The sequence below is a fragment of the Mastomys coucha genome, unplaced genomic scaffold, assembly GCF_008632895.1.
Source record: "Mastomys coucha isolate ucsf_1 unplaced genomic scaffold, UCSF_Mcou_1 pScaffold5, whole genome shotgun sequence".
NCBI lineage: Eukaryota > Metazoa > Chordata > Mammalia > Rodentia > Muridae > Mastomys > Mastomys coucha.
In genome coordinates, this window is record NW_022196911.1 from 112,626,386 (window position 1) to 112,641,813 (window position 15,428).

The window sequence follows — 15,428 nt, forward strand, 5'->3', positions numbered from 1 at the left end:
AAATAAGTACACTGTAGCTGTCTTCAGACACACCAGAAGAGGGCATCAGATCTCATTACAGGTGGTTGCAAGCCACCATGTGGTTGCTGGGATTTGAACTCAAAACCTTCGAAAGATCAGTCAGTGCTCTTACCCACTAAGCCATCTCTCCAGGCCTTTTATTTACATTTCAAGTGTTATCTCCTTACCTGGTTCCCTCCTCCTAGGACCCCCCTATCCCATCCCCTCTCCCCTTGCTTCTATGAGGGTGTTCAACCACCCACCCACCTACTCCCACCTCCCCGCCCTCAATTCCCTTACACTGGGGCATCTATTTAACCTTCATAGGACCAAGGACCTCTCTTCCCATTGATGCCTGACAAGGCCATCCTCTGCTACATATGCAGCTGGAGCCATGTGTACTCCTTGGTTGGTGGCTTAATCCTTGGGAGCTCTGGGGGGTCTCGTTGGTTGGTATTGTTGTTCTTCCTATGGGGTTGCAAACCCCTTCAGCTCCTTCAGTCCTTTCTCTAACTCCTCCATTGGGGATCCCGCGCTTAATGCAGTGATTGGCTGCGAGCATCCAACTGTATTTGTAAGGCTCTGGCCGGGCCTCTCAGGAGACAGCTATATCAAGCTCCTTTCAGCAAGCATTTCTTAGCATCCACTAGTGTCGGAGGAGTTTGGTGATTGTATCTGGGATGAGTACCCAGTGGGACAGGCTCTGGATGGCCTTTAGTAGATTTCTGATTCCAGTGTTCCCACAAGGAGATGGGAAACAGAGACAAGAGACCAGACTGGTGTGCACAGGGGTGAGCAGCAGGCCTGAACTCAATCAAGGTGAAAGGCCCGAGTTCAAGGCCAGCCTCTGCTGCCCACACGTGTGCCGTGGCATGCACACACCAATACATGAAGAATAGATGAGGATAAGAATGGGCTGGACCTGGCCTGTGACCTAGGGGATCATCTCTGCTTACAGATCAGCCCCCAAGGTCAAGGACTCTTGGGAAACAGGTGTGATTGGACTGGAATGAACCAGCCATGTGCTGCCAGCTCGGAGAGGGCCAGAGAAGAGATGGCACCATGGAGAAGACCCAGGTTCTGAGGCTCACATACAGATGTGAGGTGGTTTGCTTAGGTCTTTCCTGAGATGCCCACAAGCCCTTAATCTCCATCTTATGACTATTTCATGGAAACCAAGGCTCAAGAGAAGATGGGGCTGTAGTAACAGGCCGGGAAGTCCAGGTGAGAGAGAGGAAAGTTAAAAGTAGTCTGGAGCAGCAGTCTGCCTGGCAGAAAGCATCGAAGGCCAGGCTGAAGTATGGGTAAGTGGTAGATGCCCAGCACGCATCAGTCCTGGGTTCTAGCCCCTGCTTTTTTAAAAAAAAAAAAAGACAAGAGTTATTGAGCAGGTTGAGCTCCCAGGTCATGGAGAGGGGACAGTGACTTCTCTCTCCTCCTGGGATGTCTTATCAATGACATCATTGGGTATCTGTTAGCCTTTGCTTCCCTAACTCTTTTTTGGTCTTTTGTTTCGTTTTTCTAGACAGGGTTTCTCTGTGTAGCCCTGGCTGTCCTGGAACTCACTCTGTAGACCAGGCTGGCCTCGAACTCAGAAATTCGCCTGCCTCTGCCTCCCAAGTGCTGGGATTAAAGGCATGCGCCACCAACGCCCAGCTCCCTAACTCTTTTATCAAAGGAATGAGTGTTCATTGTAGAGAGTTTAGAGAGTACAAAGAACCAGGAAGGGGCTGAGGATGGAGCTGAGTAGTGAGGTGTCTGCCTGGTGGCCACAAGGCCGGTTTAGTCAGCAGCCGAGCAGAGGTGGAGGGAGGGGAGGGGACGAAACAGAGGAGGTCACCTTCAACCCTACCTAGAGCAGTTAACGTTACTAACTTCCCTCCAGTCCTCTCCACTTTGTTTTATTAGAGAAAATGTCTTATTAGATTGTTCTGTCTGGCTCGCCCTGAGCTCAGCCGATCCTCTTGCCTCCACCTTCTTGGTAACTGGTACTGCAGGGGCATGATGCCAAACCTGGCTCCGGTAGTCAGCAGTCTGTCTGTCCATCTCTTTCAACAAGCAGCAAGGAGTTTTATTTAAATATTTAAATTTACTTATTTAAGCAGTACCAGGGGCTGGAGACATGTCTCGTCAGTTCAGAGTACTTGCTGCTCTTGCAGGGGAAGGACCCCAGTTCATTTCCCAGTACCCCATGAGGCCTCGTAAGCACCCATGACAGCAGGCTTTGGAGATCTGACACCATCATTTAGCCTCCACAGAGACTGCATACGTGCATGTATGTGGTATGCATTACGTGCAGGCAAAATACCTACATGCATAAATAAGAAAATAAACAAATCTTCACTGGAGGGATGGCTCAGTGGGTAAGAGTGCTGACTGCTCTTCCAGAGGTCCTGAGTTCAATTCCCAGCAACCACATGGTGGCTCACAACCATCTGTAATGGGATCCAATGCCCTCTTCTGGTGTGTCTGAAGACAGCTACAGTGTACTCACATACATAAAAATAAATCTTAAAAACAATCTTCAAAATATGATTTAAAAAAGACAGAGAGTACAGGATCCACTGCCAGGGACAGTAAGCCGCTCGCGCTGGAGTGTTCCAGAGTCTATCCACTGCCAGGGACAGTAAGTCACTTGCGCTAGAGTGTTCCAGAGTCTCCAGGATTTTCTCTGTGCCATTTTCCTTTACATGGTTAATAGCACACTGTACTTCGTGTCTGTGGGTTTCTTTTTTTAAGTTTTTTTAAAAAATGTATAAAATTTGTCCTTATTTATTTAGTGTGTGTGTTGTTTTTGAGAAGGGGTCTCATATACCCTGGGCTCGCCTCAGATTAGTAGTGTAGTCAGGGCAGGCCTTAGGCTTGTGACTGGAACTGGAGAGTGGCCCAGCAGCTAAGAGCACCTGTTGTTCTTGCAGATGACCATACCTGGTTTGATACATATTTCTAGTGCCCACATGGCAGCTCATGATTGCCCATAATGCCAGTTTCTTTCACAGGGTGTGACCTGTTTGCCCGATCTCTGCAGATATTCATATATATAGGTAAATAGAGCTTTAAAAAAAACTAAAAACTGTCATCCTCCTGCCTCTATCTCCCTCATGCTGGGATTACATGCATGTGCCACTAGGCCTGGCTATGACATGAAACTCTCCAACCCTTCTCCTTGCTTGGAAACAGAATCTCTCACTATGTAGCCCAGGCTAGTTTTGAATTTGTGATCCTCCTGCCTCTCACTCCTGACCTGAGTATTAGAATTTTGCATATGTGTAACCACAGCCATCTAATTTTTACACTTTTCTTAGCTTTTTTTGGTTTGTTTGTTTGTTTTTTCCAGACAGGGTTTCTCTGTATAGCCCTGGCTGTCCTGGAACTCACTCTGTAGGCCAGGCTGGCCTCGAACTCAGAAATCCACCTGCCTCTGCCTCCCAAGTGCTGGGATTAAAGGCATACGCCACCACCGCCTGGCCTTGTGAATCCTTGTGAATTTTTTTAGAGACAAGGTCTCAGTATGTTTCCCTGGCTGCTGGAACTCAACAGGTAGACCAGGCTGGCCCTGAACTCACCCACCTCTGCTTCCCAAGGCTGGGAGTAAAGGTGTGCGCCACCACCGCCCGGCTCAAGGGAGAGAGGAGAGTCCAAAAAAGCCCTACAGCACCTGGTATTCCCAGGCAGTCTCCCATCCGAGTACTAACCAGGCCCGACCCTGCTTAGCTTCCAAGATCAGACGAGATCGGGCGCGTTCAGGGTGGTATGGCCGTAGACTTTTCTTAGCAGCCAGGCAGTGATAGCACATGCCCTTAATCCCAGAACTTTAATTAATGTAATTAATTAATAATTAAATAGTGCTGATTTTAATTATATTGGATTTAATAAAAGTTCCTCTGACCCAGATTTGAGATTTAAAGGTCAGTGTTCCTGCCCTCATAACTGATCTGAGAGGGACTCGAGAGGAGGCACTAAGAGCCTTTTATCTTTTTTTAACAAAACAAAAACAAAAACCCTCCTTATTTTTGTATGGACACACACCCTCATGTCTGCCTTATTGAGCATGGTGTGCTGGCCTGGTGCTCTCTAAGCCTCATGCTCCAGCTTCTGTTTGACTTTTTCATAACTTTTTTTGTGCATTTTCTGAGTACTTTAACGCGCCACTGTGATGTGGAGTAAGAAATCAAGGATAGAGCAGTGGTTAGAGCGTGAGCGGGCTGGGTGTGGCCACGCCTGTCCTGACCTCTCACCTGGGCAGAAGACACTTGTGTGGCTGCCTTCATCCCTCCTGTGCCTCAAATCCTGGTGATACAAAGGTCCATGGAACATATGCTGTGCCCTGTGTCCAGGTTGAAAGTTCTGAGGACAAAAGAGAGGTCGGTCAGAGGAACCTTTCTCACAGTTTTTGCATCTAGAGCCAGCCAGGACACTAGTGTGGAACAACACCAGCTTGTGACCAACTCCCGGGATCTGACACCTCTTGGTACCGTCCAAGGCCCCATGGGTCCCTGTCTGAGGTGTTTCTAAGCATCCCCACTGTTTTGTAATTAGTAATAATCACAAATGAGCTTGAATGAGCTCACTGGTTGTAACAACTGCCACCTCACAAACCTCTTTTCTCATCTTTTAAAAACTATTGTAAAAACTTCCAATTGTTACATGGTGATTGTATATCCATACTATGGGGTACAAGGTGACATTTCAGTACGAGTCCATGGTAGGTAATGAATGATTACATTAGAACAATTGGCATGTCAGTCTCTGTAGACATTGTGTGTGTGTGTGTGTGTGTGTGTGTGTGTGTGTGAGTGACTGTGTGTGCGCGCTCAGATACTCAAAATATCCTCTCTGCTAGCTGTTTTGAAATATTCAAGTAGTTGGCAACAAGTAGGCCTAGTGTTACAGGACTGTAATCTTAGCTACCCAGGAATTTCAAGGCCTACCAGGGATACAGAGTGAGTTCAAGGACATGCTGGGTATCTTGGCAAGGCCATACCTCAGAAAGTTAAGAAGAGAAAAGAAGAAGGGAGCTGGGGGGAGGAGGCATAGTTCAGTGGTAGTAACACAAAGGTAAAGGAATTTTTCTTGGAGAGACAGGTTGTGAGGCAGGAGAGTTGCATGTTTGGTAATGCCTGCATAACTGTCACAGAGCGTGAGGCCAGGCTAGCCAGGACACAGAAGGTTCCTAGGCAGAGAAGGGAAGCTTCTCAGTGAGGGGACACTTTGACGTCACTGTGTTAGAGGAATCTTGTTCGAGGTCTGCGGCCTTTCTGCACTCATGAGTAGATGTGACTGGGAGGGTGGAGGCTAGGGATGCAGTGGGCAGGCAAAAGCTTATTCCTACAGTAAGTACCAGGAAAATGGCTGGGGGGCACTGAGGGCCAGCTGAAGAGACAGAAGATGAGAGAATCCAGGAGACCCAAGGACTGAAGAGGGCTGCAGTGAAAGGTCAGGAGATACTGAAAACAAAGTTTCTACAGCGGGAGTGGAAGCTTCTAGAACAACCAGTCCAAGGTGCGAGGTGGGTGTGGGAGGGAGAACTGGAGCAGAGGTGAACAGTGCTGTAAATGGTTATCAGTGGGAAGGAGACAGGCGTGTAACATGAAACCTGAGCAGGAGGTGAACTCTGGACTCACCTCCTGAACGGTGGGAAGTGTGGGGTGAGAGGACCTGTTGGTGTGGATAAAGCTAGGTCTCATACAAGTCCCACAGAGAAGGTGAGAACACTATAAGACTCTGGAAGAGGGAGACACAGTACAGCAGAGGAAGGACACAGGAGTGTGGGCAGGGGTGAGAGCCAGCACGGGGACTACCTCTGATGTCATCGAGTGACGCCGGCACTAGCAGTCTCCACACCGCGGGGCATCGCAAGTGTGCTGAGGCTTCAGCCTGGGCCTGCGTGCTAGGCGTGTGCTTGTGTTTTACTGTTCCTAGACGTTCTCGTGTACAGCAGACTCCCGCAAACTGGCTCTGCATTGGAGGATAACCTTGGCCTCCTGACCTCCTGAGTGCTAGGATTGCAGGCATGTGCTATCATGGCTGTTTTATGTGGTGCTAGAGGGAGCTCAGATCCTAGGCCGAGCTGGTGCTAGCCAGCTCTACCAGCTGAGCTGCATACCAGCCTTTCCCTTCTTTTAAAAATTTATTTTACTTTTAAATGTATGTGTATGTGTGTGTTCCTGTCTGTCTATATATAGGTATATACACATATATGTTGGTACTCATAGAAGCCGGAGGCCTCAGATCCCCCTGTAGCTGGAGTCAAAGGGTTGTGAGCAATCCAGTTTAGGTTGGGAGCTGAACTCAGGTCTCCTGCATGCTATTAACCACTAACCTGTCTCCCAGACCCTGTTTTTTGTTTTGTTTCTTTTAACGTGTGTATGTATGTATGTATGTATGTATGTATGTATGTATGTATGTTTTTGGCAGTGCCAAAGGTCAAACCCAGGTCCTTGCACATGCGAGACAGTGCCTATTTATTTTTTGAAGTGGGATTTTCGTTCAGCCACACCCTGCCAAGGGCTAGGATTCTAAGCAAGCCCCCTCATGCCCGCTTTATCACGCACCTTCTACCCCAGTTAAAATTGCGGCCACAGACTACAGTCCTCAAATGCTGCACATGCACTCCCATCTTCCCTCCTTCCATCCAGAATGGGCTGAAGCACCTGGACTGCGGCCATGGCCTGATTGAGCCACTAAGAAGCCATCTATTCTAGGTACCGCATTCTCTGTAGATAAAAAAGATAAAGCCAACTGAGATTGATGAACGTAATGTGCAGGAGAGCTGGCTCAACAGCTGAGACCATTCGCTGCTCTTTCACAGGATCCAAGCCTGGTTCCCAGCACCCACATAGGCAGCCTACAGCCACCTGTAACTCCAGCTCCGGGGAGCCAGTGTTCTCTGTGGGCCTTCATAGACACCTGCACTCCTATGCACACATTCACAGATACACACATATGTACCTAGTTTACAAGTTTAAATCTTCTAAAAAGTGTAAGCAAACACTTTTTAAGAGTCTGTGAGGGGGCTGGAGAGATGGTTTCGTGATTAAGAGCACCGGCTGCTCTTCTGAAGATCCTGAGTTCAAATCCCAGCAACCACATGGTGGCTCACAACCATCTGTAATGAGATCTGACTTCCTCTTCTGGGGTGTCTGAAGACAGCTACAGTGTACTTATATATAGTAAATAAATAAATCTTTAAGAACAACAACAACAAAAAGAGTCTGTGAAATTTAGGCAGATTTCTAAGAAAATCTTCACCCCAGAAGTTTGGAAATATTTGACACAGGATCCTGTTTTGACACCTCTCCCACCTCTCATTGTGGACCCCGTCAGTGGTGTCACAATCAAATCAAAATCTCATTCATGCTAAGCAAGGGCTCTCAATAAACTCCTCCCATGCCCTCCATTTTTGTTTAAATTCATTTTGTTGTTAGACAGGGTGTCTCTGCCTGTGTCATCCTGGCTGTCCTGGAACTTGCCATAGAGAGCAGGCTGGCCTCGAACTCACAGAGATCTTCCAGCAGTCGCTCCTGAGTGTTGAGTTGAAAGGTGCGCACCATCACGCCTGGCTTCTTCCTTCCCATCGTTCTGGTTGTGCCTTCACTTGGTTTTTGTTGTTGTTACTGCTGCTGTTTGTTTGTTTTAAGTTATTTAGTGCGTGTGTGCGTGCGTGCGTGTGTGTGTGTGTTCATGCGTGTATGTGTGCGTGTGTGCGTGCGCGCGTGTGTGTATGTATGTGCATGTGTGTGTGTGTGTGTGTGTGTGTGTGTGTGTGTGTGTGTGTAGGTTTCCACAGAGGCTAGACCTGATGCTTATGAGTCACCTGACATAGGAGCTAGGAGTCAAACTCCAGAAGAAGATCAAGTGCTCCTAACTGAGCCATCTCTCCAGCCCCCAACCATCTGTTTTGATCTTGTGAACATCTGATTCTGTTCTTGTTCTTGCAGCTCTTATAAACTCTTTAGAGGGGTGGAGAGTTGGCTCAACGGTTAAGAACACTGACTGCTCTTCCAGAGGTCCTGAGTTCAATTCCCAGCAACCACATGGTGGCTTACAACCATCTGTAATGGGATCTGATGCCCTCTTCTGGTGTGTCTGAAGACAGTGACAGTGTACTCATATACACTTTAAGAAACAAAAGCAAAAACAAAAACCCTGTAGAGCTAAGTGTGCTCCCAGGCTTCTCAGGGCAGTATGAACATTTGATTAACGTGTATAGACATCCTCTGTCCAGAGGCCTGAGAGGTGATGATGGTCAACCAACACCCATCAGTAGACGCAGACAGGGCCGCATGCTGAGACCCCTGCAGCGTGGCACCAAGGAACTGAGACTCCAATCAGTCCATTTTCTCACGGGTGATCTGTGTAGGTGGTCAAAATCTAGACAGCTTGATGGTAAGTTCTGCCCCCAGACAGGCTGCGTGAGTAAATGGCCTAGATCTGAAAAGTCAGGCTGCACTTCAGCCTGATGTTCTCAAGTGCATCCAAAACAGATATGGCAGTGTCCTGGAACATCGAGTTCGTTGAAGTTCAAGTTGTTGAGAAGCAATGAGAACTCGAGGAGAAAGTTTTTCTAATAATCACAGGGAGCCAGGGATGTGACATGTACCTGTAATCATAGTCCTTGAGAGGTAAAGGCAGGGGGATCAAGTGTTCTGGACCATTCTAGGATACATAGGAAATTTCAGGACAGCCTGGACTATATAACCCCCGTCTAAACCTCAGTAGGGGCTGGAGAGATGGCTCCGAGATTAAGAGCACTCATTGCCTTTGCTGAAGACTTTGGCTTCATTCCCAACATTCCTACGGTGGCTCAGGACCATTCATAACTCCAGTTCTAGACGATATGACACCCCCTTTTGTCATCTGGGGGGATACACATGCCTTCATGCAGGCAAAAGTGTCCATACACATAAGATAAGTGTGAACATGAATAAGTCAGGAGGGGCCTGGAGAGATGGCTCAGTGGTTAAGAGCCCTGGCTGCTCTTGCAGAGGCCCTGGGTTTGACTCCCAGCATCCACATAGTGGCTCCCAACCACTGAAACTCCACTTTGAGGGCATCTAATTCCCTTTTTGCCCTGCCAGGGAACTGCATGCACACTGTGCAGCTGCATTCATGTCACTGAGGAGCCATGTGGGAGTGACTCACCCCATCAAGGCCGAGCTTGTTGCAGTTTGGATTTATCCAACATGGCTTCCCTTCACCCCAATTTTCCATGACACTGGTCCCAGAGTGCCAAAGAGGGCTTCCCCTAGGGCAGACAGAGTATTTCCTCAGCCCTGGGCTTTGGGAAGGCAAGGGAGTAATAGTGGGGATGGAATGTGTGGAGGTCTAACTTCCTGCCCCCAGCAGTACATGGCAGGCCCAGGTTCCAAGTCTCCTGGAGGCAGATTGCCAGCTTCCTTAGTGCCTCAAAAATCGTCAGTGAAGGTCACAGACCCTCCAGGAAGTCCCTGCTAACTAAGGCCTTGGCATCTGTCTTTCAGGTGGAGCTTTTGTGGTGAGGGCCCGACTGCTCACCTGTGTGGAGGGGATGGATCTGTCCCTCTTAGAGAAAGCCATCTTGGAACAGAGGCTCCACCTGCAGAAGAGGCAGCAGCCAGTAGGAGACACCAGCATCTTGCAAGCCCCTCTACCTGCCCCGCAGCCAATAGGAGACGCCAGCACCTTGCAAGCCCCTCCACCTGCCCCCCCAACCTCTTCCCGGTGACAGCCTTAGTCTGGAACCAGAGAGCAGGGGAAAGGTGCCCCTTCCGCAAACTCTGCACTGACCAGAAAGCCCACCGAAGCTGGCCATAGTGGCCCATGCTGCAATCCAGTGCTGTGGAGAGAGAGGCAGGAGAAGGCGGAGTTTAAAGCCAGTCTGAGTACATGACCCATAGCCCCTCTCTCAAAAAAAATATGAATATGATACCCCACCCCAGGGCCCTGGAGCTGTGCTTGTGAGGGACATGAAGGGTTCCTGAGTGCCTCACGAATAAAGAGTTTGAGCCTACAGTGTGTGTACTGATGCGGAGCCGGCTGCAGCCAGAAGGGACCAGCAGGGGGAGCCACAAGCAGCCAGCTTGCCTGACAGAGAAGCTGCAGCCTGCTGAGGGCTTCTGGTGAATTCTGGGCTAGGAGGCTGAGGGGAGGATGTTAGGGACCCAGGGGCAGAGTTGGGAGGCCAAAGGGCAGAACTGAGGGACGCAAGACTCAAAGGGTTCACTATTACTGAGGCTCTGACCTCAGTGGAGGCCAAGAGTCGTCAGCCGGGCAAGGCCGAGGTTCAGGGTCCTGGTGTGGGACCCAGGGTGGGATTGTGGTCTCAGAAGCCTTGGCCAACTCCTAACCTCTGCCTCATGCTGTCATCCCTGCCTGTACAGTTTTTATGGGTAGAGTCTTGTGGCCCCAGAGCGCAAGTTTGTCTGTACCCAGGAGTGGGCTAAGTTTGGTCTCTCCTGCATTCCGTAGCCAGGCACTGGAAAAGCCACCTGGAGCTGGGTTAGGTGGACTGGGCAAGAAGCAGTCCTCACTCAGCCTTGAGCCATCTTCCCAAGCAAGATGGGTGGCAGGCATGCATGGGGAGAGCCAGGCCTGGGCTATGGCTGTGGTGGGTGTTACGCAGACTGGAGTGGGTGGGGGGGATTCTTTCTTCCTGTGAAATGTAAATGTCCAGATGTGGCCTGTTTCCCGGGGCAGCTCTACAGACATGGATGTGTTCCAGAGGGTAGAGAAGATCGGAGAGGGGACCTACGGGGTGGTCTATAAGGCCAGGAACAGAGTGACTGGGCAGCTTGTGGCCCTCAAGAAGATCAGGTTGGATCTGTGAGTGTTGGGACTCTCCCCAACACCCTGTCTCCCAAGGGAATGCCCAAACCTGTTCTCCTCTCTGGGGCTTGTACCCAACTTCTAGGGTAGCCATGAAGGGGCAGCTCCTTCTCTGCCCTCTGACTAGCCTTTGTCCTGGGCTCAGCTCTCTGAAGCCTGGTGGGTGTAAAGTGTGCTGTGGAACACAGGTCCCGCTCTTGGGCAGGCCTTCTGTCTAGAAACGGGGAACACAGCAGTGAGGTGCACAGGCAGGTACACACCCTGGCCAGAAGTGACTCCTTGTGCCCATTGACACCTCATCCTTTCCTACAGGGAAACCGAGGGGGTTCCCAGCACTGCCATCAGGGAGATCTCCCTGCTGAAAGAACTGAAGCACCCCAATATCATCAAGTGAGCTGGGAAAGGAAGTGGGGGGCTGGGATCCTAAATGTCACATCCTGAGTCTGACCCCTCCCTGGCAGACTGCTGGATGTGATCCACAGAGAGAAGAACCTGTATATGGTGTTTGAGTTCCTCACTCAGGACCTGAGGAAGTACATGGACTCTTCCCCCTCAGAGCTCCCTCTGCCTGTAGTCAAGGTACCCAGGGGAAAGTGACAGGGTAAAGCCACACCCAAACCCTTGCCAGCCACCTTCTGCTCCATGGCTTTTCTTGGTTATTTCCACAGAGCTACCTCTCCCAGGTGCTACAAGGGGTGAGTTTCTGCCACTCCCACCGGGTCATTCACCGAGACCTGAAGCCGCAGAACCTGCTCATCAATGAGTTTGGGACCATCAAACTGGCTGACTTTGGACTGGCTCGGGCCTTCGGGATTCCCCTGCGCACCTATACCCATGAGGTAGTGAAGGGCGGGGGATGAGAAGGACAGCCAAATAATGTCACTAGCGGACTCAGCCACCATGAAGGATGCTGGTTTGTGTCCCCACAGGTGGTGACACTGTGGTACCGTGCCCCCGAGATCCTCTTGGGCACCAAGTTTTATTCAACAGCTGTGGACGTCTGGAGCGTTGGTTGCATCTTTGCAGAGATGGTAGGGGGACAAGGGGCTAGGGGTGTCTCTCAGTGGCAGAGTGGTCACCTAAGCTGGTGATGGCCATGGCTTCAATGCCCAAGGCTGCAGCAGAAAACAAAAACAAACCTTGAGCTGGTGACCAGGGAGATGGCAAAGTGGGTAAAAGTACTTGCTACCAGGCCTGACAATCTGAGTTTGATCCCTAGAAACCTCCTGGTGGAAAGAGAGAACCGAAGCTCTCACCTGACTGCTACTCTCTCTCTCTCTCTCTCTCTCTCACTCACACACACATTTGAGCTGGGTATGGCAGCATGTGCCTGTCATTCTAGCACTTGGAAGGACAGGACAATATCGAGTTTAAAGCCAGCCTAAAAAACAAGGGCTAAGAGTGCAGCTCAGGGATAGAACACTTGCCTAGCATAAACAACAACCACAAAAACAAACAAACAAAAACAGGAGTTAAGGGGGAAGGAGGTGCACTGAGGCAGGAGGATCTCCTATAGGTCAAGGCAAGCCTGGGCTACACAGACCCAGGGCAGCCCACCAGGATCCTACTGTGGTTAATGCTTCTCTTAGAGGTGGGTTGAGTACCTATGGCTGGCTGGGGAGCTAACCCTTGCTCTAGAAAAGATGAGAATTTTAACATAGCCCTGGGAAAGACAGACATCTTTATTGTTTATTTTGAGACAAGGCCTCACTGTGTAACTTTGGCTGGCCTAGAACTCACTCTGTAGACCAGGCTGGCTTCGAACTCAGAGATCCACCTTCCTCTGTCTCTCAAGTACTGGGATTAAAGGTGTGCACTGACACACCCATCTTGTGAATAATGCTCCTTCCTGTGTCTGTACCACCTATCACTAGTGTCACACTTCTCTCCTGCTCCAGGTGACTGGCAAAGCTCTGTTTCCTGGTGATTCAGAGATCGACCAGCTCTTTCGGATCTTTCACACCCTGGGGACCCCCAGTGAAGCCACATGGCCCGGAGTCTCCCAGCTGCCTGACTATCAGGGTAGCTTCCCCAAATGGAACAGGAAGGGGCTGGAGGAAATCGTGCCTAGCCTGGGGCCGGAAGGCCAGGAGCTGCTCCTGGTAGGTACATGCACAGCTTCTGGGCAGGAGCAGAGGCCCCAGAGGGTTTCCCTCTCCCAGAAGAGCAACCCTCTTACATAACTAGCCGAGTGAAACTGGACGCCTCTGACCTTTGTACACACTTGGCTTATCTCTGCTTATATTGGGTCAGGAGCCACTCTCCTGATAAATCCAATGTTCACCTTACCCTTGTGAAACTCCTCTGAGGTAGTTAAGGTTTGGCTTTGTGCCCTGGCTGTTGTCCCTTTCTCCTAGTTGTCTGAGTCTCTTGTGAGCTTCCTGCCCCATCTGGAGCAGTTCTCTGGGCAGAGGCCACACCTCCTCCTGCCTCAGTGTCCCCCGTAGGACCTCTCTCACAGGTCGGTCTTCACAGAGGGCTAGCTGTGCAGAGTAGGCCCTTCCCTACCTTGTGAACTCGGCATTCTACCGATTCTTCAGCTGCTTATGGGGCCTCAGAGCCAGCCCTGTTTGCCCATAAGCCCACGGTCCCCATTTCTGTGTTTACCCACGTTGGGCCAGGGAGAAAGGGCGGGGCCTCCATCGATACTTCCTGCTAGGGCCACTTTTCCTTCCAATGCTATTTCCTGGCATCCTGCCTGGGTCACGTACACCATTGCAGAGAAGGAGCTGCACACGCCTGGCCTTGGGCCGTCACCTCCTCCTTCACTTGCCCTCTCCTGCCCCACAGCAAGTGCACTCTCTTTGGACAGGATTAGAGACTGCTGCTTACCCAGAGCCATACTGTTCTCAACCAGGAGCAGGTGGAACCTGGATGAATCCTAGGCCTGGAATCAAAACTAATTGTTTAAAGCCAGGTGTGGTGGCACACGCCTTTAATCCCAGCACTTGAGTTCCAGGACAGCCAGAGCTAAAAAGAGAAACCCTGTCTTGGAAAAAAAAAAAAAATTAGTTGCTTAACGTCAGTTTTGGGAGTGTCCAGACTTGGCTTAAAAGCTGGGATACACAGGCTAAGAGGGTTGAGTTGGCAAAGTGCTTACCATACAAAACATGAGAACTTGACTTCAGATCTCCAGAATCACACAAAGCCAGGGGGTGGGGTGGCTCAGTGGGTAAAGCTCTTGAGGCGCAGTCATAGTACCTAAAGCTGAACACAGAAGCAGGAATGTATAAGTCCGCTGCTCCTAGGGCAGGATGGGGGCCTGAGACGGGGATCCCTGGAGCTCACCGGCTAGCCTGGCCTACGAAGTGCTGGCAAACAAAGAGTTTGTTTGTTTGGGGGCTGGAGAGATGGCTGCTCATGGAGAGTTCAGTTCCCAGCACCAGAGTCTCATAGTCAACTCTAACTCCAGTTCCAGGGGACCCGATGCTTTTGGCCTCCATGAATGTGCTAGCGCGTGCGCGCGAGCACACACACACACACACACACACACACACACACACATGAATGTGCTAGCGCGTGCGCGCGAACACACACACACACACACACACACACCACACACACAGAGCTAGGAGGCAGGCAGCAGCTTCACAAAGTTCTGTAGTTAAGCAGCCTTTCAGGGGCTCTCCCTGCTACTGGGACCTGTTGAAGGGACTTCCTCTCTACCCAGATTTCACCCAACAATCTCATCTTTCCTCCCCCAGCAACTCCTGAGGTATGACCCCAGCCAGCGGATCTCGGCCAAGACTGCCCTGACCCATCCCTACTTCTCTACTGAGCACTCCCTAGCACCCCAGCGATGTGCAGTGGAGCGTTTCTCCCACTGAGAACACGTATGTGGAGCCCACCACCTCACACCCTCACCACGGCCTCCCACCCACTTCCCAAGAAAGCCTTTCTGGGGAGAACACACCCCGAGGGGGCTTGGGTTCCTTGCCTACAGGTTGGCAAGTTCCTGTATTGTTTGTTGGATTTAATGGTGCACTTTCAAAAGGCCTGCAGCTGCTCCCGGCATGGCGGGAGAGGGGGTGGTCTGGGGGGGTCGGGGGTCATGCATAACCCCTTAGACGCCAGACAACCGGCGTCGGGTTAGAAGAGACCCTGGCCCTTCGCCTTCACTGCGCAGCTGCAGAGCCAAGCCCCTGAGAGAGGGCGCCCTCTGCTGGTCTCGATTTTGTTTTAGGCTATTGGGAGAGTCGGATTCCTGTTCAGAGGACCTAGTTAAGCAGGAGGAGGGCAGGGCAGCTCTCTGATCCTAGAAGTGGTTCCAGCACCTGAGGATGTTCTAATAGTCACAGCGTCAAAAACAGGCATTTGATGTCCTACTGTGTGACCCATGGGAAATAAAACGTAACTTGTTCCTGAGCTTTCTGGTGTCAGTCTGCATATGGGGGACATGGCTTGACAACAAAGGGGAGCTTGACAGAGGGCTAGAGACAGTTCTGGCAGGACCTGAGGGGACAGGGGGCTTCCAGGGCCTCGTTTCGTGACCTCCTGTTTGTCGGGCAGGTGAGCTGGGCACATCCACTCCACAGAACGCATACTTTTGGGGGGAAAGTCCCTAAGCAGTGTGCTCCTGGGCTCACGCCCTCCACAGACTGACCCTGCCACCCCAAATGAGA

The 15,428-nt window shown here is 50.7% G+C and overlaps 2 protein-coding genes and 1 non-coding gene across 6 annotated transcripts in view; 2 read left to right on the forward strand and 1 right to left on the reverse strand.

Annotated features, from left to right (window-relative positions):
- The window catches only part of Ten1 (TEN1 subunit of CST complex), a 19,651-nt gene extending 9,660 nt beyond the window's left edge, over positions 1–9,991 (forward strand). For 2 of the 3 annotated variants that reach the window (XM_031351791.1, XM_031351792.1), the window contains 2 exons: positions 7,432–7,542; positions 9,483–9,991. In XM_031351791.1, the coding sequence (XP_031207651.1) occupies positions 7,432–7,542; positions 9,483–9,706 (335 nt within the window). In that variant the 3' untranslated portion in view covers positions 9,707–9,991. The remainder of the gene's footprint in view (positions 1–7,431; positions 7,543–9,482) is intronic. The other variant, XM_031351793.1, reaches the window with a different exon arrangement.
- LOC116079489 lies at positions 3,647–3,765 on the reverse strand. Its single transcript, XR_004114030.1, has one exon. It is a non-coding gene; the product is annotated as a 5S ribosomal RNA (ribosomal RNA).
- A 696-nt stretch (positions 9,992–10,687) lies between the features above and the next one.
- Positions 10,688–15,171, forward strand: Cdk3 (cyclin dependent kinase 3). 2 transcript variants are annotated; one of them, XM_031352580.1, is made up of 8 exons: positions 10,688–10,803; positions 11,119–11,196; positions 11,268–11,385; positions 11,475–11,645; positions 11,736–11,837; positions 12,705–12,908; positions 14,511–14,639; positions 14,990–15,171. In XM_031352580.1, exons 1-7 carry the CDS (start codon positions 10,688–10,690, stop codon positions 14,631–14,633), a joined length of 912 nt encoding a protein of 303 aa, XP_031208440.1. In that variant the 3' UTR covers positions 14,634–14,639; positions 14,990–15,171. The 2 variants fall into 2 exon arrangements, with proteins under 2 accessions (XP_031208440.1, XP_031208439.1); XM_031352579.1 differs by having other exon boundaries at positions 14,511–15,171.
- The last annotated feature ends 257 nt before the right edge of the window (positions 15,172–15,428 follow it).